General features: G+C 46.7%; 1 protein-coding gene across 5 annotated transcripts in view; it reads right to left on the bottom strand.

Moving 5' to 3' along the window:
• The window catches only part of LOC118378713 (dedicator of cytokinesis protein 8-like), a 132,347-nt gene that overhangs the window by 51,235 nt on the left and 58,612 nt on the right, over nucleotides 1–22,500 (bottom strand). For 3 of the 5 annotated variants that reach the window (XM_052479088.1, XM_052479091.1, XM_052479092.1), the window contains 18 exons: nucleotides 18,877–19,026; nucleotides 17,976–18,056; nucleotides 17,642–17,801; nucleotides 17,278–17,411; nucleotides 16,391–16,484; nucleotides 15,511–15,673; nucleotides 14,028–14,148; nucleotides 13,742–13,812; nucleotides 13,456–13,600; nucleotides 12,863–12,964; nucleotides 11,928–12,023; nucleotides 11,621–11,855; nucleotides 10,266–10,427; nucleotides 9,642–9,805; nucleotides 3,099–3,194; nucleotides 2,037–2,132; nucleotides 639–788; nucleotides 361–474 (listed from right to left, as the gene is read on the bottom strand). In XM_052479088.1, the coding sequence (XP_052335048.1) occupies nucleotides 361–474; nucleotides 639–788; nucleotides 2,037–2,132; nucleotides 3,099–3,194; nucleotides 9,642–9,805; nucleotides 10,266–10,427; nucleotides 11,621–11,855; nucleotides 11,928–12,023; nucleotides 12,863–12,964; nucleotides 13,456–13,600; nucleotides 13,742–13,812; nucleotides 14,028–14,148; nucleotides 15,511–15,673; nucleotides 16,391–16,484; nucleotides 17,278–17,411; nucleotides 17,642–17,801; nucleotides 17,976–18,056; nucleotides 18,877–19,026 (2,334 nt within the window). The remainder of the gene's footprint in view (nucleotides 1–360; nucleotides 475–638; nucleotides 789–2,036; nucleotides 2,133–3,098; nucleotides 3,195–9,641; nucleotides 9,806–10,265; nucleotides 10,428–11,620; nucleotides 11,856–11,927; nucleotides 12,024–12,862; nucleotides 12,965–13,455; nucleotides 13,601–13,741; nucleotides 13,813–14,027; nucleotides 14,149–15,510; nucleotides 15,674–16,390; nucleotides 16,485–17,277; nucleotides 17,412–17,641; nucleotides 17,802–17,975; nucleotides 18,057–18,876; nucleotides 19,027–22,500) is intronic. The other 2 variants (XM_052479090.1, XM_052479089.1) reach the window with 2 other exon arrangements.

Here is a 22,500-nt window from a genome sequence, read left to right on the forward strand (position 1 = left end):
AGGGTAGTGTCTTGTGGTTAGGGTAGTGTCTTATGGTTAGGGTAGTGTCTTATGGTTAGGGTAGTGTCTTGTGGTTAGGGTTGTGTCTTATGGTTAGGGTAGTGGTTAGGGTAGTGTCTTGTGGTTATGGTAGTGTCTTGTGGTTAGGGTAGTGTCTTGTGGTTAGGGTAGTGTCTTGTGGTTAGGGTAGTGTATTGTGGTTAGGGTAGTGTCTTGTGGTTAGGGTAGTGTCTTATGGTTAGGGTAAGTGTCTTGTGGTTAGGGTAGTGTCTTGTGGTTAGGGTAGTGTCTTGTGGTTAGGGTAGTGTCTTGTGGTTAGGGTAGTGTCTTGTGGTTAGGGTAGTGTATTGTGGTAGTGACCTGGTTGCAGTAGTTTTTGACCAAGATGAAGACAAAGCCTCGGTCCATTAGAGACAGCAGGTCATACAGGAAGAAGGCCAGGCTGATGTTCACCTTCTCTGCCTGCTCCAACTCCTAACAACAACAAAAACAAACAGTTAAAAACAGCCAATGGTCTCCTTAGAGACGTCAGGATAAAAAATAAAAAGCAAACTGCATTAAGTGATGATTTGATAGATTGGGTCTCTGAAAAAGTGTTTGTAAGTTTACTAAAGGCTCATAATGACATCATTTCTAACCTTCTGCTGTTTGACCAGGATGGTCCCTATCTCAGCAGTAACCACAGAGACGATGGTTGTGACATCATCTTTGAAGCGGTCTGAGAAGCGGCTCCTGCGAGGGACGTCTTGCTTCTCCAGCTGAGACACATGCTGGGCCATGCTCTTCACCTGGACACACACACACACACACACACACACACACACACACACACACACACACACTTAAGCTAAAAATGCTAGAGCTTCTTTGCCATTAAAGTAAATAGATAGTGTAGAAAACATTAGGAACATCTACTCTTTCTATGACAGACTGACCAGGTGAATCCAGGTGAAAGCTATGATCCCATATTGAAGTCACTTGTTAAATCCACTTCAAATCAGTGTAGATGAAGGGGAGGAGACAGGTTAAAGAACTGGGTTTTTCACGCTCAACCGTTTTCGCTCAACCGTTTTCTGTGTGTATTAACAATGGTCCACCACCCAAAGGACATACAGACAACGGGAGGCCAGTGGTTGAAAACAGGTCATTGATGAAAGATGACAAAAGAGGTTGACATGAATTGTGCAGGGCAGCAGGCAGGCTACAGTTAGTCAACTGACAGGCCAGTACAACATTGGTTGAATGCACAACTTGTCATACCTTGACACGAATGGGGTATGGCAGAATGGGGTATGGCAGAATGGGGTATGGCAGCTGCGTTCCACATCTTTTAGCAGAATGCCAAGAAAATGCAGTTGTAGTAGGCTAAGAAACTAAAACACTGGACAGTGGAGAATTAGAAAAACATTGCTGGATCCGATGAATCCGGGTTCCTTTGGTTTCACAACGATGGGAGGACTAGAGTATGGAGAAAACCATGAGTACGTGCATCCATCATGCCGCGTGTCAACATTACAGGCTGGTGGTGGTGTGATGGTGTGGGGTGTGTTTTCAGGGCATACATTGGGCCCCTGATAAGTGGAGCAATGTTTGAATGCCACAGGATATCTGAACATCATCGCCAATCAGGTGCATCCCTTCATGACAGCAGTGTATCCGTCTGCAAATACATTTTTTCAGTAGTATAATGCCCCATGCCACAAGGCTAGGATTGTCCAGGAATGGTTCCACAAATATGACAGTGAATCCAGTTTACTGCAGTGGCCTACCCAGTCACCAGATCTCAATCCAATTGATCATCTGTGGGATGAGATGGAATGAGCTGTTCAGAGTAGAGATCCACTACCAGCCAACTTGACACTACTGTAAAAGCATTGGAGTCAACATGGGCCAGCATCCCTGTGGAACGCATTCGATATCTTGCAGAGTCCATGCCCTAATAAATTGAGGCTGTTCTGAGGGGAAAAGGGGATACAACTCAATATTAGGGAGGCTTCCTAATGTTTGTACATTCAGAGTATATTGAACACACTCACCAACAGCTCAAAGAAGAACCAGGCATATTTATATGCGTTCTCTCTGCAGACTCCTGTGCTGACCACAATCTGTAGAGCCAACTCTTCATGGAACTGCTGTCAAAGGAGAAAAAGAGTCTTGGGTCACTACCACCACCTATACAGTAGTGTCTGGTAACCTACATGTAGAACACAGTGTACTACTTCAAAGGACCACATCAATCCTGGACTATCTCAGTGTTCTAGCGGATGACTTCTTAAAAGAAAAGTACAACCTATATGTTAGAGAGAAAGAGAGATTAGAGAGAGACTCAGACAGACGTATTTACTGACTGAATGACGGACTGACTGCTGGTGCCACAGTCCTCAGTTCAACACAAACCAGAGTTAGTCAAATGCACTGTGACCCAGCCAGTGAAATCTGATACAGCATTTCAAAGGGTCTGGTCTTATTTGAACATGGCAAACACAAGAACAGCGCCTCAAAACAGAGTGATTTTGAAATGCACACACACACACACACACACGTTTAATCTCTGTTAAATCTTTGTGACTGTGTAGACCCACAGTTCAATGCCATGTTCAGGTTCTATTTCACATACTCGTGTGGTTCGCTCTGACAGCAGAGAAATCCACATTATCTGTTACAGATTTAACATTTTACTGGCTGCCATGTAACATCCTACTTCGACATTTATAGAACCTTCTACTCAGAATGCAAATGAGGATGTTATGGTCAGTGTTTGGCCAGTATGGGGCGGCAGGTAACCTAGTGGTTCTAGCGTCGGGCCAGTAACCGAAAGGTTGCTAGATCGAATCCCTGAGCTGACAAGGTAAAAGTCTGTCATTCTGCCCCTGAACAAGGCAGTTAACCCACTGTACCTAGGCCGTCATTGTAAATAAGAATTTGTTCTTAACTGACTTGCCTAGATAAAGAAAATATGGAAGATACTTTATGGAAGTCTACATGTTACAGTATGTGATCTGGTCTGCTCAGTGCCACACTGCTCTCTGCTGGTGACTGTTGGCATCACAGAGGTGAATAAAGACATTTATTCCCGGGATCTTTCTGGTAAAAGTTACTTTTCTGTTGGAGGGCCGGGTCCCGCCCGTAGAGCTCTGAGGGTGGCTGCTCACATCCACATAGGTCGACATACGACTGCCTGGGTTGTTCTGGCCCTGAGGGAGAGGACAGCAACAACAAGGTGGTCATGAAGAATCTGAATCTGACTCGACTATCTGGACTATTGTAGCTTCAGACACACAGAGACAAACATATGTGGTGTGTGGGTCCCAAATGGCACTCTGTTTCCTAAATAGTGCACTACCTTTGACCATGGTCCATGGGGAGCCATTTGGAAATCAGACATGGCCAAAACCAGTGAGTCTACACTACAGCCATAGACCCAGGGGATATCAAAAAAAGCCTTGAAGGTACTGATGTGTTACAAACAGTCAGAGGCTATGCTAGAGGATGTAGCTACAGTATCAACATGTGTTTGTGGCAGGCTCATGACAGAGGATGTTCATTGACTCTGTGTTTGTGGCAGGCTCATGACAGAGGATGTTCATTGACTCTGTGTTTGTGGCAGGCTCATGACAGAGGATGTTCATTGACTCTGTGCTTGTGGCAGGCTTATGACAGAGGATGTTCATTGACTCTGTGTTTGTGGCAGGCTCATGACAGAGGATGTTCATTGACTCTGTGTTTGTGGCAGGCTCATGACAGAGGATGTTCATTGACTCTGTGTTTGTGGCAGGCTCATGACAGAGGATGTTCATTGACTCTGTGTTTGTAGCAGGCTCATGACAGAGGATGTTCATTGACTCGGTGTTTGTGGCAGGCTCATGACAGAGGATGTTCATTGACTCTGTGTTTGTGGCAGGCTCATGACAGAGGATGTTTATTGACTCTGTGTTTGTGGCAGGCTCATGACAGAGGATGTTCATTGACTCTGTGTTTGTGGCAGGCTCATGACAGAGGATGTTCATTGACTCTGTGTTTGTGGCAGGCTCATGACAGAGGATGTTCATTGACTCTGTGTTTGTGGCAGGCTCATGACAGAGGATGTTCATTGACTCTGTGTTTGTGGCAGGCTCATGACAGAGAATGTTCATTGACTCTGTGTTTGTGGCAGGCTCATGACAGAGAATGTTCATTGACTCTGTGTTTGTGGCAGGCTCATGACAGAGAATGTTCATTGACTCTGTGTTTGTGGCAGGCTCATGACAGAGAATGTTCATTGACTCTGTGTTTGTGGCAGGCTCATGACAGAGAATGTTCATTGACTCTGTGTTTGTGGCAGGCTCATGACAGAGAATGTTCATTGACTCTGTGTTTGTGGCAGGCTCATGACAGAGAATGTTCATTGACTCTGTGTTTGTGGCAGGCTCATGACAGAGAATGTTCATTGACTGTGTTTGTGGCAGGCTCATGACAGAGACAGATGTTCATTGACTCTGTGTTTGTGGCATGTGTTCATTGACTCTGTGTTTGTGGCATGCTGTTCATGACAGATGACAGAGAATGTTCATTGACTCTGTGTTTGTGGCAGGCTCATGACAGAGAATGTTCATTGACTCGGTGTTTGTGGCAGGCTCATGACAGAGAATGTTCATTGACTCGGTGTTTGTGGCAGGCTCATGACAGAGAATGTTCATTGACTGTGTTTGTGGCAGGCTCATGACAGAGGATGTTCATTGACTCTGTGTTTGTGGCAGGCTCATGACAGAGAATGTTCATTGACTCTGTGTTTGTGGCAGGCTCATGACAGAGGATGTTCATTGACTCTGTGTTTGTGGCAGGCTCATGACAGAGGATGTACATTGACTCTGTGTTTGTGGCAGGCTTATGACAGAGGATGTTCATTGACTCTGTGTTTGTGGCAGGCTTATGACAGAGAATGTTCATTGACTCTGTGTTTGTGGCAGGCTCATGACAGAGAATGTTCATTGACTCTGTGTTTGTGGCAGGCTCATGACAGAGGATGTTCATTGACTCTGTGTTTGTGGCAGGCTCATGACAGAGAATGTTCATTGACTCTGTTTGTGGCAGGCTCATGACAGAGGATGTTCATTGACTCTGTGTTTGTGGCAGGCTCATGACAGAGGATGTTCATTGACTCTGTGTTTGTGGCAGGCTCATGACAGAGAATGTTCATTGACTCGGTGTGTTTGTGGAATGTTCAGGCTCATGACAGAGAATGTTCATTGACTCTGTGTTTGTGGCAGGCTCATGACAGAGGATGTTTATGGACTCTGTGTTTGTGGCAGGCTCATGACAGAGGGTGTACAGATGACAGAGGATGTTCATTGACTCTGTGTTTGTGGCAGGCTGGACAGAGGCTCTCTGTGTTTGTGGCAGGCTGACAGAGGATGTTCATTGACTCTGTGTTTGTGGCAGGCTCATGACAGAGGATGTTCATTGACTCTGTGTTTGTGGCAGGCTCATGACAGAGGATGTTCATTGACTCTGTGTTTGTGGCAGGCTCATGACAGAGGATGTTCATTGACTCTGTGTTTGTGGCAGGCTCATGACAGAGGATGTTCATTGACTCTGTGTTTGTGGCAGGCTCATGACAGAGAATGTTCATTGACTCTGTGTTTGTGGCAGGCAGGCTGTTCATGACTCTGTGTTTGTGGCAGGCTCATGACAGAGGATGTTCATTGACTCTGTGTTTGTGGCAGGCTCATGACAGAGGATGTTCATTGACTCTGTGTTTGTGGCAGGCTCATGACAGTGGATGTTCATTGACTCTGTGTTTGTGGCAGGCTCATGACAGAGGATGTTCATTGACTCTGTGTTTGTGGCAGGCTCATGACAGAGGATGTTCATTGACTCTGTGTTTGTGGCAGGCTCATGACAGAGGATGTTCATTGACTCTGTGTTTGTGGCAGGCTCATGACAGAGGATGTTCATTGACTCTGTGTTTGTGGCAGGCTCATGACAGTGGATGTTCATTGACTCTGTGTTTGTGGCAGGCTCATGACAGAGGATGTTCATTGACTCTGTGTTTGTGGCAGGCTCATGACAGTGGATGTTCATTGCCTCAGTGTTTTCATGACAGTGGATGTTCATTGCCTCAGTGTTTGTGGCAGGCTCATGACAGTGGATGTTCATTGCCTCTGTTTGTGGCAGGCTCATGACAGAGAATGTTCATTGACTCTGTGTTTGTGGCAGGCTCATGACAGAGGATGTTCATTGACTCTGTGTTTGTGGCAGGCTCATGACAGAGGATGTTCATTGACTCGGTGTTTGTGGCAGGCTCATGACAGAGGATGTTTATTGACTCTGTGTTTGTGGCAGGCTCATGACAGAGGATGTTCATTGACTCTGTGTTTGTGGCAGGCTCATGACAGAGGATGTTCATTGACTCTGTGTTTATGGCAGGCTCATGACAGAGGATGTTCATTGACTGTGTTTGTGGCAGGCTCATGACAGAGGATGTACATTGACTCTGTGTTTGTGGCAGGCTCATGACAGAGGATGTACATTGACTCTGTGTTTGTGGCAGGCTTATGACAGAGGATGTTCATTGACTCTGTTTGTGGCAGGCTCATGACAGAGGATGTTCATTGACTCTGTGTTTGTGGCAGGCTCATGACAGAGGATGTTCATTGACTCTGTGTTTGTGGCAGGCTCATGACAGAGAATGTTCATTGACTCGGTGTTTGTGGCAGGCTCATGACAGAGAATGTTCATTGACTGTGTGTTTGTGGCAGGCTCATGACAGAGAATGTTCATTGACTCTGTTTGTGGCAGGCTCATGACAGAGGATGTTCATTGACTCTGTGTTTGTGGCAGGCTCATGACAGAGGATGTTCATTGACTCTGTGTTTGTGGCAGGCTCATGACAGAGAATGTTCATTGACTCTGTGTTTGTGGCAGGCTCATGACAGAGGATGTTCATTGACTCTGTGTTTGTGGCAGGCTCATGACAGAGGATGTTCATTGACTCTGTGTTTGTGGCAGGCTCATGACAGAGGATGTTCATTGACTCTGTGTTTGTGGCAGGCTCATGACAGAGGATGTTCATTGACTCTGTGTTTGTGGCAGGCTCATGACAGAGGATGTTCATTGACTGTGTTTGTGGCAGGCTCATGACAGAGAATGTTCATTGACTCTGTGTTTGTGGCAGGCTCATGACAGAGAATGTTCATTGACTCTGTGTTTGTGGCAGGCTCATGACAGAGGATGTTCATTGACTCTGTGTTTGTGGCAGGCTCATGACAGAGGATGTTCATTGACTCTGTGTTTGTGGCAGGCTCATGACAGAGGATGTTCATTGACTCTGTGTTTGTGGCAGGCTCATGACAGTGGATGTTCATTGACTCTGTTTGTGGCAGGCTCATGACAGAGGATGTTCATTGACTCTGTGTTTGTGGCAGGCTCATGACAGAGGATGTTCATTGACTCGGTGTTTGTGGCAGGCTCATGACAGAGGATGTTTATTGACTCTGTGTTTGTGGCAGGCTCATGACAGAGGATGTTCATTGACTCTGTGTTTGTGGCAGGCTCATGACAGAGGATGTTCATTGACTCTGTGTTTGTGGCAGGCTCATGACAGAGGATGTTCATTGACTGTGTTTGTGGCAGGCTCATGACAGAGGATGTTCATTGACTCTGTGTTTGTGGCAGGCTCATGACAGAGAATGTTCATTGACTCTGTGTTTGTGGCAGGCTCATGACAGAGAATGTTCATTGACTCTGTGTTTGTGGCAGGCTCATGACAGAGGATGTTCATTGACTCTGTGTTTGTGGCAGGCTCATGACAGTGGATGTTCATTGACTCTGTGTTTGTGGCAGGCTCATGACAGAGGATGTTCATTGACTCTGTGTTTGTGGCAGGCTCATGACAGTGGATGTTCATTGACTCTGTGTTTGTGGCAGGCTCATGACAGAGGATGTTCATTGACTCTGTGTTTGTGGCAGGCTCATGACAGAGGATGTTCATTGACTCTGTGTTTGTGGCAGGCTTATGACAGTGGATGTTCATTGCCTCAGTGTTTGTGGCAGGCTCATGACAGTGGATGTTCATTGCCTCAGTGTTTGTGGCAGGCTCATGACAGTGGATGTTCATTGCCTCTGTTTGTGGCAGGCTCATGACAGAGAATGTTCATTGACTTTGTGTTTGTGGCAGGCTCATGACAGAGGATGTTCATTGACTCTGTGTTTGTGGCAGGCTCATGACAGAGGATGTTCATTGACTCGGTGTTTGTGGCAGGCTCATGACAGAGGATGTTTATTGACTCTGTGTTTGTGGCAGGCTCATGACAGAGGATGTTCATTGACTCTGTGTTTGTGGCAGGCTCATGACAGAGGATGTTCATTGACTCTGTGTTTGTGGCAGGCTCATGACAGAGGATGTTCATTGACTGTGTTTGTGGCAGGCTCATGACAGAGGATGTACATTGACTCTGTGTTTGTGGCAGGCTTATGACAGAGGATGTTCATTGACTCTGTTTGTGGCAGGCTCATGACAGAGGATGTTCATTGACTCTGTGTTTGTGGCAGGCTCATGACAGAGAATGTTCATTGACTCGGTGTTTGTGGCAGGCTCATGACAGAGAATGTTCATTGACTGTGTGTTTGTGGCAGGCTCATGACCGAGAATGTTCATTGACTCTGTGTTTGTGGCAGGCTCATGACAGAGGATGTTCATTGACTGTGTTTGTGGCAGGCTCATGACAGAGAATGTTCATTGACTCTGTTTGTGGCAGGCTCATGACAGAGGATGTTCATTGACTCTGTGTTTGTGGCAGGCTCATGACAGAGGATGTTCATTGACTCTGTGTTTGTGGCAGGCTCATGACAGAGAATGTTCATTGACTCGGTGTTTGTGGCAGGCTCATGACAGAGAATGTTCATTGACTGTGTTTGTGGCAGGCTCATGACAGAGGATGTTCATTGACTCTGTGTTTGTGGCAGGCTCATGACAGAGGATGTTTATGGACTCTGTGTTTGTGGCAGGCTCATGACAGAGGATGTACATTGACTCTGTGTTTGTGGCAGGCTTATGACAGAGGATGTTCATTGACTCTGTGTTTGTGGCAGGCTCATGACAGAGGATGTTCATTGACTCTGTGTTTGTGGCAGGCTCATGACAGAGGATGTTCATTGACTCTGTGTTTGTGGCAGGCTCATGACAGTGGATGTTCATTGACTGTGTTTGTGGCAGGCTCATGACAGAGGATGTTCATTGACTCTGTGTTTGTGGCAGGCTCATGACAGTGGATGTTCATTGACTCTGTTTGTGGCAGGCTCATGACAGAGGATGTTCATTGACTCTGTCTTTAGTGTAGCAGTACCTTTTCCCACCTTTTTTTAAAGATGAGTAGAGATTCACAAGTTAAAGTGATACTTTGGGATTTTGGAATTTAAGCCTTTTATCTACTTCTCCAGAGTCCGATGAACTCGTGGATTTCATTTGTATGTCTGTGTGCAGTTTGAAGGAAGTTGCTCACTTAGCGCAATTACTAACTAGCTTTAAAGGAATGACTGGAAGTCTATGGTAACAGCTCGCATGCTCAGTGTCCTTTAAGAGGAGACAAAGTGTGAGCAGTGGACTCGGGGATTGAACATCCAGTGTTACTCACTCAACCACGACTCTGTATCTGTAGCAGTACCTTAGCTGACAGGATGTTTTTCACCTCTGTGTCTTCTGCAGGGATATCAGGGTTGCTGCTGCTGCGGAGCCGGGACTGCAGTAACATGGTTCCTACTGTGGTGGCCGAGGCCCGCCCCATAGTACTGTAGCGGCCCTCAGTGGGAGGTACCACACCCCCTGGACCTGGGCACACAGGGGAGAACCATGTCACTGGATGATCGACCTGAACGCCACACTTCACCTGCACACTGAAGAAGGTTATTAAGTTGAAACTTTATGCAAATCGTTTTGCTTGCGGACCCATCACACTATCTGGCTTATCTTTATCCACAGGTGTACCGCACCAACCACACTTTTGGGAGAGCACGACGGTCCTCTTTTGAGAACCTTGTCAATGGCATGATCTACCTGTTTACACTTTACCTTAGTTGCAGAGATCTGCACTACTATAGCATTGTATTGGTGTAATTACACAGTTCCCCTTCATTTCAGTGACTTCTGTTTCATGCAACGTATCTACAGTTCGGGTGTTCAGCTGAACACATTCCTGTAGCGCAAATACCACTATGTCCATTCTCTTCACAAGTTAGACTGTCCATACAGTCACATCACCCCGACAACATGTCTGGTGGTTCCTTCCTACCTGTGTTAAGGAGCTCATTGGAGTCAGGCAGACGGAACACCCAGTACAGGTATGTTGCTAGGAGACCGTTCCTGCCCTGCTGGTCCCTGGCCAACTCCTGGCTGTTGTGGAGACTGTTGACGATTGACACCACTGACTCAAACGCTATCTGGGCCAGGTTGGCTAGGAAATAAAACACACACACAGTTAGTTCTCTCTCTCACGCTACTTGTCTGTCTGAAAGCCCTGGTGACATGTCCCTATTGGTGCCCGTCTGTCCGAAAGCCCTGGTGACATGTCCCTATAGGTGCCCGTCTGTCTGAAAGCCCTGGTGACATGTCCCTATAGGTACCCATCTGTCCGAAAGCCCTGGTGACATGTCCCTATAGGTGCCGGTCTGTCTGAAAGCCCTGGTGACATGTCCCTATAGGTGCCGGTCTGTCTGAAAGCCCTGGTGACATGTCCCTATAGGTGCCCGTCTGTCTGAAAGCCCTGGTGACATGTCCCTATAGGTACCCGTCTGTCTGAAAGCCCTGGTGACATGTCCCTATTGGTGCCCGTCTGTCCGAAAGCCCTGGTGACATGTCCCTATAGGTGCCCGTCTGTCTGAAAGCCCTGGTGACATGTCCCTATAGGTACCCGTCTGTCTGAAAGCCCTGGTGACATGTCCCTATAGGTACCCGTCTGTCTGAAAGCCCCGGTGACATGTCCCTATAGGTACCAGTCTGTCTGAAAGCCCTGGTGACATGTCCCTATAGGTACCCGTCTGTCTGAAAGCCCCGGTGACATGTCCCTATAGGTACCCATCTGTCTGAAAGCCCTGGTGACATGTCCCTATAGGTACCCATCTGTCCGAAAGCCCTGGTGATATGTCCCTATAGGTGCCGGTCTGTCTGAAAGCCCTGGTGACATGTCCCTATAGGTGCCGGTCTGTCTGAAAGCCCTGGTGACATGTCCCTATAGGTACCGTCTGTCTGAAAGCCCTGGTGACATGTCCCTATAGGTACCCGTCTGTCTGAAAGCCCTGGTGACATGTCCCTATAGGTAACAGTCTGTCTGAAAGCCCTGGTGACATGTCCCTATAGGTGCCCGTCTGTCGGAAAGCCCTGGTGACATGTCCCTATAGGTACCCGTCTGTCGGAAAGCCCTGGTGACATGTCCCTATAGGTGCCGGTCTGTCTGAAAGCCCTGGTGACATGTCCCTATAGGTGCCGGTCTGTCTGAAAGCCCTGGTGACATGTCCCTATAGGTAACAGTCTGTCTGAAAGCCCTGTTGACATGTCCCTATAGGTAACAGTCTGTCTGAAAGCCCTGGTGACATGTCCCTATAGGTACCCGTCTGTCTGAAAGCCCTGGTGACATGTCCCTATAGGTACCTGTTTGTCCAGCGATGACCATGGGCTGCATGATGAGGGTGAACAGTTTATCTAAGACCAGATGGAGGTAGAGGACCAGAGGTTCTAGTCTGGAGGACGACAGGGAGATGATGCTCAGCTTCAGCTCATGCTCCAGCTTGTTCTCTGGAATCTTCTCTTCCCGAACCCGGAGAGGGAACGTCACACCGCCCTCCAGGGCATGGCACAATGTGAAGAAACGCTCCAAGTGGTTGTCCTGGGGAGGGGTAAATAAATGACTACATAAAGTGTGTGTGTGTGTGTGTGTATGTGTGTGTGTTAGACTTACCTGTGTGTGTACTGAGGACACAGCCTGTATCTCCAGGTTGAAAACTCCTTTGTGACTTTCCATCCACTTGACTGGAGGAACCTGAGGGGTAATCCTCTGCAGAGAGAAAGATTGGCATATTAAGAACCTGATGTGAATGTTCCGCAGAGAGAGAGGGGGAATGTTCCGCAGAGAGAGAGGGGGAATGTTCCGCAGAGAGAGAGGGGGAATGTTCCGCAGAGAGAGAGGGGGAATGTTCCGCAGAGAGAGAGGGGGAATGTTCCGCAGAGAGAGAGGGGGAATGTTCCGCAGAGAGAGAGGGGGAATGTTCCGCAGAGAGAGAGGGGGAATGTTCCGCAGAGAGAGAGGGGGAATGTTCCGCAGAGAGAGAGGGGGAATGTTCTGCAGAGAGAGAGGGGGAATGTTCTGCAGAGAGAGAGGGGGAATGTTCTGCAGAGAGAGAGGGGGAATGTTCTGCAGAGAGAGAGGGGGAATGTTCTGCAGAGAGAGAGGGGGAATGTTCCGCAGAGAGAGGGGGAATGTTCCGCAGAGAGAGGGGGAATGTTCCGCAGAGAGAGGGGGAATGTTCCGCAGAGAGAGGGGGAATGTTCTGCAGAGAGAGAGGGGGAATGTTCTGCAGAGAGAGAGGGGGAATGTTCTGCAGAGAGAGAGGGGGAATGTTCTGCAGAGAGAGGGGGAATGTTCCGCAGAGAGAGGGGAATGTTCCGCAGAGAGAGGGGGAATGTTCTGCAGAGAGAGGGGGAATGTTCTGCAGAGATATCATGTCTGTTGCCATCTAAACCCAATCAATAAATCAGTACATCAACAAATGTATTAAAGGTACATGAAAGTGATCATTTCTCCCCCAGGGGGAGCCACTCCACTCTTAACATTTTTGTGATACAACTTATGTTAAACTATTGTCTGGAGAATTGAAATGGCCAAATGAATGTTACCTCAGGTGAGTGCAGTGAGTAGTTGACAGGCAATCTGTCCAGGGCGATAGGGAGGCAGTACTGACCAGTCTGTAGTCTGTCAGTACTCAGTATAGGCAGCCACTACAGTACCCAGGGGGATAGACAGAAGATCAGCCACAGCAAGCATTGACAATGGACAAATACATACAGGGGACGCATCTACCTCACCACATCATTGACAAGAATCACTTACTAGTATATTGATCATAAATAACCAGCACCATGTTCAGTAGAGTATCTGCGCGTTCAGATGAGACCAGGACCCATTTTCATAAAGACAGGGTTTACACAGGCAGCCTAATTCTGATATTTTGTCAATCATTGGTCTTTTGACCAATCAGATTAGATTACACAGACAGCCCCATTCTGGTCTTTCGCCCAAATATTAGCAAATAAACGCCGCCATTATGTCTCAGAATTGGAGTGCTGCTCTAGGATTAGTTTAGAATTTTAGATCACAATGAATAAGATTACTTGGACAGGGCAAACCTGATCCTAGATCAGCACTCCTACTGTGAGGCACTTTGTGAATATAGGCCCAGGTGAGACCAGGCATGAGGGGTCAGACTTACAGAGTAACCTATGAGTGTCTCACTGGCTCCAGTCTGGTTCTGTTTCTGTTGACAGCTGATGTGGTAGAATGTGAACAGCAGGTGGTGTCTCTCAGTCAGCCTGGCAGGCAGAACCATCTTCACCTCCTCATAGAAGTCTGGAGACCTGAGGCACAGTCACATGGGACAGAGGTCAGAGACAACACAAAACAAAAGGTTAGATTGTTATATTAGAAAATGTAGCATGTTATGCTGTAGTTGTGATATTGTAATTTAGCATGTAGTATTTTAAATAGCATCCACTTGCTTGTTATGGTACGTGACTGGGGTGTATACTTCCTGCACAAACTCAGGACCATTCGATTTTCCAAAAATGACCTACGAGGAAAAAGAAAGAGTAAACTCAATGAAACCATGCTGTACAATGTCACAGCAACATGGGTGAACACTGTGTGTGTGTGTGTGTGTGTGTGTGTGTGTGTGTGTGTGTGTGTGTGTGTGTGTGTGTGTGTGTGTGTGTGTGTGTGTGTGTGTGTGTGTGTGTGTGTGTGTGTGTGTGTGTGTGTGTGTGTGTGTGTGTGTGTGTAACTCACAGGCATCACACAGCTGGGGTCTTCTCCACTCATAAACTGGATTTTAATAGTGATATTCCTTCCTCCTGAAGTCAGCCTGTTGACAAAGTTGAGTCGCTGGGGGTATACATAGAGCAGGTTCCTGGAGAGAGAGGGAAAGGGAGGGAAAAGGGAGAGAGAAGAGAGACAAAGGGAGGGAGAGAGATGGTAAAAGAGAGGAAGAGAGATGGTTATTTTTCTGTTTACAGCACTGCATACTCAAATGACTTCCTAATGATGAAAGGAATGATGTGGTCCGAGATGAGAGTACCAGGTGAGGACAAACTCGATCTCTCCTTCCTCCCAAAGTATGCACTTGTTCACTTCCCTTCACTGATTCGAAAACAAAATGACTGGTATAAGAAATATGGTGGAAACTCCCACTAGTTCATGCCTCCACAAATCAGCAGCCCAAGCCCTAAGTATAGCCTGGTAAACGTCAGTGCCCAGAGTTCTTCCTGGTCAGGTGGTCAGGATATGACCATCTTCTATCAGCACCACAACTCCTATTCAGTTAGATGAAACACATCCATACTACACCACTAGATGGCACCCGGTGAAGCTAACAAATGCATGATATTACACAATACACCACGTGGGCCTGAAAACTAGTCTTACCAATGAACCAGATGTGGTGTGAACATTAGTGTGAGATTAAAAACTATGTAACAATGTAGTCATCTGTCCCGAGACAGGAGACGCACTCTTAGCCTGTGTCCCAAACAGCACCCTGGTCCCTATATAGTGGGCTACTTTTGAACAGAGCCCTATAGGGAATAGGGTGCCATTTGGGACACAGTGTTCATCTGTGAGGAGGAAGGAGTGAAATGTTGACAGCATTGGGGGTTGTGTCAGGTCAGACTGGTTGTAGAAGTCCCAGCAAACCTGTTCACGACATTGATGGAAAATAGAAGGCCTGAAGCTACAGTATGTGCTGTGTTAAATACCTTCATGACTGTCTAACATGTGTAAAGCTCACATGAAGGGACATGTGTACATGGTGCTTAGCATGGAGACAGATACTACCCTAGTAAGTCATGAACCTGGCCAACCTGTTTACACTGCTTGAAGCTATGTGCTATGGTAAATCCATGCAGTCAAACTAAAGCTTTGAGGACAATATGCAGAATATGCAATATTCAAAAATTGGTTTCAGGAGAATTGAGTGAGTGTACTAAGTGCTGTGTGCAGTCTGTGTGTGGTATGCATCGACACATGCGTGTGTGCTCACCTGTAAGTGCTGTGTGCAGTCTGTGTGTGGTATGCATCGACACATGTGTGTGTGCTCACCTGTAAGTGCTGTGTGCAGTCTGTGTGTGGTATGCATCGACACATGTGTGTGTGTGCTCACCTGTAAGTGCTGTGTGCAGTCTGTGTGTGGTATGCATCGACACGTGTGTGTGCTCACCTGTAAGTGCTGTGTGCAGTCTGTGTGTGGTATGCATCGACACGTGTGTGTGCTCACCTGTAAGTGCTGTGTGGAACATAGACCTCGCTGGAGGGGAACTCCAACACCTCTTTGACAGGTCGGACGTTCTTCTCAGCCAGTGGTTTGACTGGGATCAGCTCAGTAGACAGACAGGCCACTGGGTTGTCATGGACCGGAGTCACATCCAGTCTTACTGTACCTAAAATAGAGTCACATCCAGTCTTACTGTACCTAAAATAGAGTCACATCCAGTCTTACTGTACCTAAAATAGAGTCACATCCAGTCTTACTGTACCTAAAATAGAGTCACATCCAGTCTTACTGTACCTAAAATAGAGTCACATCCAGTCTTACTGTACCTAAAATAGAGTCACATCCAGTCTTACTGTACCTAAAATAGAGTCACATCCAGTCTTACTGTACCTAAAATAGAGTCACATCCAGTCTTACTGTACCTAAAATAGAGTCACATCCAGTCTTACTGTACCTAAAATAGAGTCACATCCCGTCTTACTGTACCTAAAATAGAGTCACATCCAGTCTTACTGTACCTAAAATAGAGTCACATCCAGTCTTACTGTACCTAAAATAGAGTCACATCCAGTCTTACTGTACCTAAAATAGAGTCAAATACAGTCTGAAACTATGTTCATTCAGAATTATTCCAAAGTAGGTAAATATGAGAACGTTTTCAGTCCCACAGGTTTTCACCACTATAAGCAATTGATTCTGAATTGTACAAAATAGCATATTCAGCCCATTTAAATGCATTAAGTCACTTAAACACATAAACCCAGATAAAACAGACACTTGTTCTTAGAAATGGGACATTCTAGTCACTTGTTGTTGGGTTGAATGGAATGAAACAGCACACACAGACAGCCAGGTCTTGCTGTGTGGTTGAATAGCGGATCACCTGGTATGGTTTTAATTCTTCTCTGCAGGGATGAGAACTTCTTGATGTCTGCCAGGAACTTAAACAAGTCCTCATCACTCAGACGGTCCCCCTCCTTAAACAAAGCAGGGTCCAGTTTAGTCAAATGAGCATGTCTTTGTGTACAAGATACAATGATATAATGTCTCTGAACACCTCAGAATTAAACATGGTGAATTTGTAGTGTTGCACAGCAGACTTCTTTCCTCTTTTCCATCAACTTCAAAGGAAGGTGACATATTGAGCAGTGCATCTAACTGTTGTTATGAGATCAACTCTCCACAGTTGCTAGTAGGAAGGAAAAATGCACCCTTGTTGGAGAATGTATGGTATGTCTATATGATACCTGGCCGGGTCTTATCAGGTGTCTGCTCTGTGGATTATGTGTGGAATGAAAGAATGCCTTGTCTCGAGGTGATATCCACAAGGTTAAGCATTCTCTAAGACATTCTCTGTCTAAGAGATGCTCTGTCTTAGAGATTCTCTGTCTAAGAGATTCTCTGTCTAAGAGATTCTCTGTCTAAGAGATTCTCTGTCTAAGAGATTCTCTGTCTAAGAGATTCTCTGTCTAAGAGATTCTCTGTCTAAGACATTCTCTGTCTAAGACATTCTCTGTCTAAGACATTCTCTGTCTAAGATATTCTCTGTCTAAGAGATTCTCTGTCTAAGACATTCTCTGTCTAAGACATTCTCTGTCTAAGAGATTCTCTGTCTAAGACATTCTCTGTCTAAGACATTCTCTGTCTAAGAGATTCTCTGTCTAAGACATTCTCTGTCTAAGAGATTCTCTGAGCTTAGTGATGCTTATGTCGCTGGATCGATGTTTATATTGTAGAGTGTGTTGTTTTCTCTAATGCATGTGGTCAGACCTGCTTGCAGAAGGTGCTTATGGTGATGGTAGCAGGTTTGAAGGCAGACATGTTACACTGGTCTTCCATGGTACCGAACCTCTCTGAGTTCCTCCTGGGCAACTGACCTCTCTTTTCCAGACTGCTGGATTTACCTGGATAGGGGAGGAGAGGTCAGTCAAGTCAGGTACAGAAAAGTAAGATTAAACAAGCCTCGGGCGCCAGAGTTAACCAGCTTATCACACACACACACACACACACACACACACACACACACACACACACACACACACACACACACACACACACACACACACACACACACACACACACACACACACACACACACACACACACACACACACACACACACACACACACACACCGTTGAGGCTGTCAGTGTCGGTGGTGTCTCGGTCCAGTGTGGCGGTGCTGATGACGTTCATGATGTTGACTGTAGCCCAGGCAAAGGGCATGCGGTAGCGACCAAGTCTCTGGCAGAACATCTCAGACTGATTACGCAGCTTCTCCAGCTTCTCCTTGTTCTGACCCAGGGAACCACACAGAACCACAATTAGAACCTATAGCTCTGTGTGTGTGTGTGTGTGTGTGTGTGTGTGTGTGTGTGTGTGTGTGTGTGTGTGTGTGTGTGTGTGTGTGTGTGTGTGTGTGTGTGTGTGTGTGTGTGTGTGTGTGTGTGTGTCAACATGGCACTCTACCTTTGCTGAGTCCGTCTCCTTCATGACCATGTATGGTTCCGCACAGTCACTGATCTCTCCCTGCTGCAGCACCTTCTCTATCTGAAACACAGCCAGGACACAGAGGTACATCACTCTGTAACACAGCCAGGACACAGAGGTACATCACTCTGAAACACAGCCAGGACACAGAGGTACATCACTCTGTAACACAGCCAGGACACAGAGGTACATCACTCTGTAACACAGCCAGGACACAGAGGTACATCACTCTGAAACAAAGCCAGGACACAGAGGTACATCACTCTGTAACACAGCCAGGACACAGAGGTACATCACTCTGTAACACAGCCAGGACACAGAGGTACATCACTCTGAAACACAGCCAGGACACAGAGGTACATCACTCTGTAACACAGCCAGGACACAGAGGTACATCACTCTGAAACACAGCCAGAACACAGAGGTACATCACTCTGAAACACAGCCAGGACACAGAGGTACATCACTCTGTAACACAGCCAGGACACAGAGGTACATCACTCTGTAACACAGCCAGGACACAGAGGTGTCCAAGCTAATACTGTACACAGGGATCTATGGTGAGTTGCCTACTGTATTCTACGTTACCCACAGATTGATAGGGGCACCATAGGTAATATGTGTGAGGAGGTAGACACGTCAGGGCTGTGTGTTCAATTCCAGCTGGGGCCAACCATATGAAAATGTATGCAGGCAGTACACTACTGTTAAGTCACTTTGGATAAAAGCTTCTATTAAAATGGCATATATTTATTTATTTCTATAGTGTTCACCATATTGACCAGCAACTGCAGATACTGTAGGTGCCGTACAAACGTGTGTATTACCCGAACAAGCAAGTACTGCAGATAGGTGCAGGTAGGTGAGATGGGTATCTTACCTTGATGACCAGGTAGATGTCTGGGGAGGGGTATGTGATGGAGAAGATGGCTGCTCGGGAGAGGGTGGAGTGGTCCGTCTGTGGCGTGTGGGGTTTCAGGAACCCTTTAAACTGGTCTGAGTTCAGATCACAGTAGAAGTTCTCGGATATCTGAGGAAGTCAAACAGAGGGTCAGCGTTAGAGTTCACCTTAGTGGTGGATTACATGAGTGTCCATTCATCTCATGGTAGATAATATGGCTGGAAAGGCACCAACCGGAAAAAAAATTACAGAAATAGTGGAGAGACTACCTGAACTTGTCCAACAAGAAACGCTCATTTACAATTTCCGTCGTAAGTCTATGATTTGATAGAGCAGTCTGACTGAGCAATGGTAGGCACAAGCAGGCTCGTAAGCATTCTTTCAAACAGCACTTTTGTGCGTTTTGCCAGCAGCTCTTCCCTGTGCTTCAAGCATTGTGCTGTTTATGACTTCAAGCCTATCAACTCCCAAGATTAGAATGGTGTAACCGATGTGAAATGACTAGCTAGTTAGCGGGGTGAGCGCGAATAGCGTTTCAAACGTCACTCGCTCTGAGACTTGGAGTAGTTGTTCCCCTTGCTCTGCATGGGTAACGCTGCTTCGAGGGTGGCTGTTGTCGACGTGTTCCTGGTTCGAGCCCAGGTAGCGGCGAGGAAAGGGATGGAAGCTATACTGTTACACTGGCAATACTAAAGACCCTATAAGAACATCCAATAGTCAAAGGTATAAGAAATACAAATCGTATAGAGAGAACTAGCCCTATAATTCCTATAATAACTACAACCTAAATCGTCTTACCTGGGAATATTGAAGACTCATGTTAAAAGGAACATATGTTCTCATGTTCTGAGCAAGGAACTGAGCTTTTTTACATGGCACATATTGCACTTTTACTTTCTTCTCCAACACTTTGTTTTTGCATTATTTAAACCAAATTGAACATGTTTTATTTGAGGCTAAATTGATTTTATTGATGTATTATATTAAGTTAAAATAAGTGTTCATTCAGTATTGTTGTAATTGTCATTATTACAAATAAAAATAAAGGTCCTCGGTATCGGCGTTGAAAAATCATAATCGGTCGACCTCTATTTCTTACATTTCCTCAAGTCCTCTCTTATCACCTACCTCCTCATCGTTTTAGAGGAACAAATGTTAAGGGGATGGACATAGGATCTTTTCGTCCCATACACTTTGAGAAGGAGGCAAGGAGAGAGGGTGTAACGAATCGGGGAAAGACAAATTGAGAAAGAGTCTCTGTTTCTACGGCTCCTCACTTGTGACTGTGTCCTGAGAAGAGGATGACCCTACGGTGACCCTGTACGCTGTGAGTGTCATGTTAGGTCCCATTACAAACCCATTTACAACCTCCTCATTCCACATGTAACATTATGAGTCCTCTACAACAGTCTTTAACACTTCATAGCAGGACTGATGCTGCTAGCACACAACATAACACAGGATGGATTTCTTCCTCGGTCTCTCTCAAGTTTAATCTGAAGCAGACAGAAGAGTGTGACAGCTCTAAATGTGTTAAGTGGGGAATTGTGTGTGTGTGTGTATGAACACACACACACACACACACACACACACACACACACACACACACACACACACACACACACACACACACACACACACACACACACACACACACACACACACACACACACACACACACACACACACACACACACACACACACACACACACATATTTGGGACAACGCTTCAAATTTCAACAGTTAATGTGGTCTACATTGTGATGGCATTGCAGTGTATTAACTTTAAAAGCCAAGAGTTCCACAGGACTTCATATTAATTGTGATGAAACACAGCTGATGATTGCTGGCTGTGTTCTAAACATCTGGCATAAACCTCCCAATCCCCTGGACACACCATGATCCCTGCCTACAGGCAGAAACTAAAACAAGAGGCTCCCACGCTGAGGTCTGTCCAACGCTGGTCCGACCAAGCTGACTCCACACTCCAAGACTGCTTCCATCACGTGGACTGGGACATGTTTCGTATTGCGTCAGATAAAAATATTGACGAATACGCTGATTCGGTGTGCGAGTTCATTAGAACGTGCATCGAAGATGTCGTTCCCATAGCAACGATAAAAACATTCCCTAACCAGAAACCGTGGATTGATGGCAGCATTCGCGTGAAACTGAAAGCGCGAACCACTGCTTTTAATCAGGGCAAGGTGTCTGGTAACATGTCCGAATATAAACAATGCAGCTATTCCCTCCGCAAGGCTATTAAACAAGCTAAGCGTCAGTACAGAGAAAGTGGAATCTCAATTCAATGGCTCAGACACAAGAGGCATGTGGCAGGGTCTACAGTCAATCACGGACTACAAGAAGAAACCCAGCCCAGTCACGGACCAGGATGTCTTGCTCCCAGGCAGACTAAATAACTTTTTTGCCCGCTTTGAGGACAATACAGTGCCACTGACACGGCCTGCAACGAAAACATGCGGTCTCTCCTTCACTGCAGCCGAGGTGAGTAAGACATGTAAACGTGTTAACCCTCGCAAGGCTGCAGGCCCAGACGGCATCCCCAGCCGCGCCCTCAGAGCATGCGCAGACCAGCTGGCCGGTGGGTTTACGGACATATTCAATCAATCCCATACCAGTCTGCTGTTCCCACATGCTTCAAGAGGGCCACCATTGTTCCTGTTCCCAAGAAAGCTAAGGTAACTGAGCTAAACGACTACCGCCCCGGAGCACTCACTTCCGTCATCATGAAGTGCTTTGAGAGACTAGTCAAGGACCATATCACCTCCACCCGACCTGACACCCTAGACCCACTCCAATTTGCTTACCGCCCAAATAGTTCCACAGACGATGCAATCTCAACCACACTGCACACTGCCCTAACCCACCTGGACAAGAGGAATACCTATGTGAGAATGCTGTTCATCGACTACAGCTCGGCATTCAACACCATAGTACCCTCCAAGCTCGTCATCAAGCTCGAGACCCTGGGTCTCGACCCGCCCTGTGCAACTGGGTACTGGACTTCCTGACGGGCCGCCCCCAGGTGGTGAGGGTAGGCAACAACATCTCCTCCCCGCTGATCCTCAACACAGGGGCCCCACAAGGGTGCGTTCTGAGCCCTCTCCTGTACTCCCTGTTCACCCACGACTGCGTGGCCACGCACGCCTCCAACTCAATCATCAAGTTTGCGGACGACACAACAGTGGTAGGCTTGATTACCAACAACGACGAGACGGCCTACAGGGAGGAGGTGAGGGCCCTCGGAGTGTGGTGTCAGGAAAATAACCTCACACTCAACGTCAACAAAACTAAGGAGATGATTGTGGACTTCAGGAAACAGCAGAGGGAACACCCCCCTATCCACATCGATGGAACAGTAGTGGAGAGGGTAGCAAGTTTTAAGTTCCTCGGCATACACATCACAGACAAACTGAATTGGTCCACTCACACTGACAGCATCGTGAAGAAGGCGCAGCAGCGCCTCTTCAACCTCAGGAGGCTGAAGAAATTTGGCTTGTCACCAAAAGCACTCACAAACTTCTACAGATGCACAATCGAGAGCATCCTGGCGGGCTGTATCACCGCCTGGTACGGCAACT

The sequence above is a fragment of the Oncorhynchus keta genome, chromosome 25, assembly GCF_023373465.1.
Source record: "Oncorhynchus keta strain PuntledgeMale-10-30-2019 chromosome 25, Oket_V2, whole genome shotgun sequence".
Lineage (NCBI taxonomy): Eukaryota > Metazoa > Chordata > Actinopteri > Salmoniformes > Salmonidae > Oncorhynchus > Oncorhynchus keta.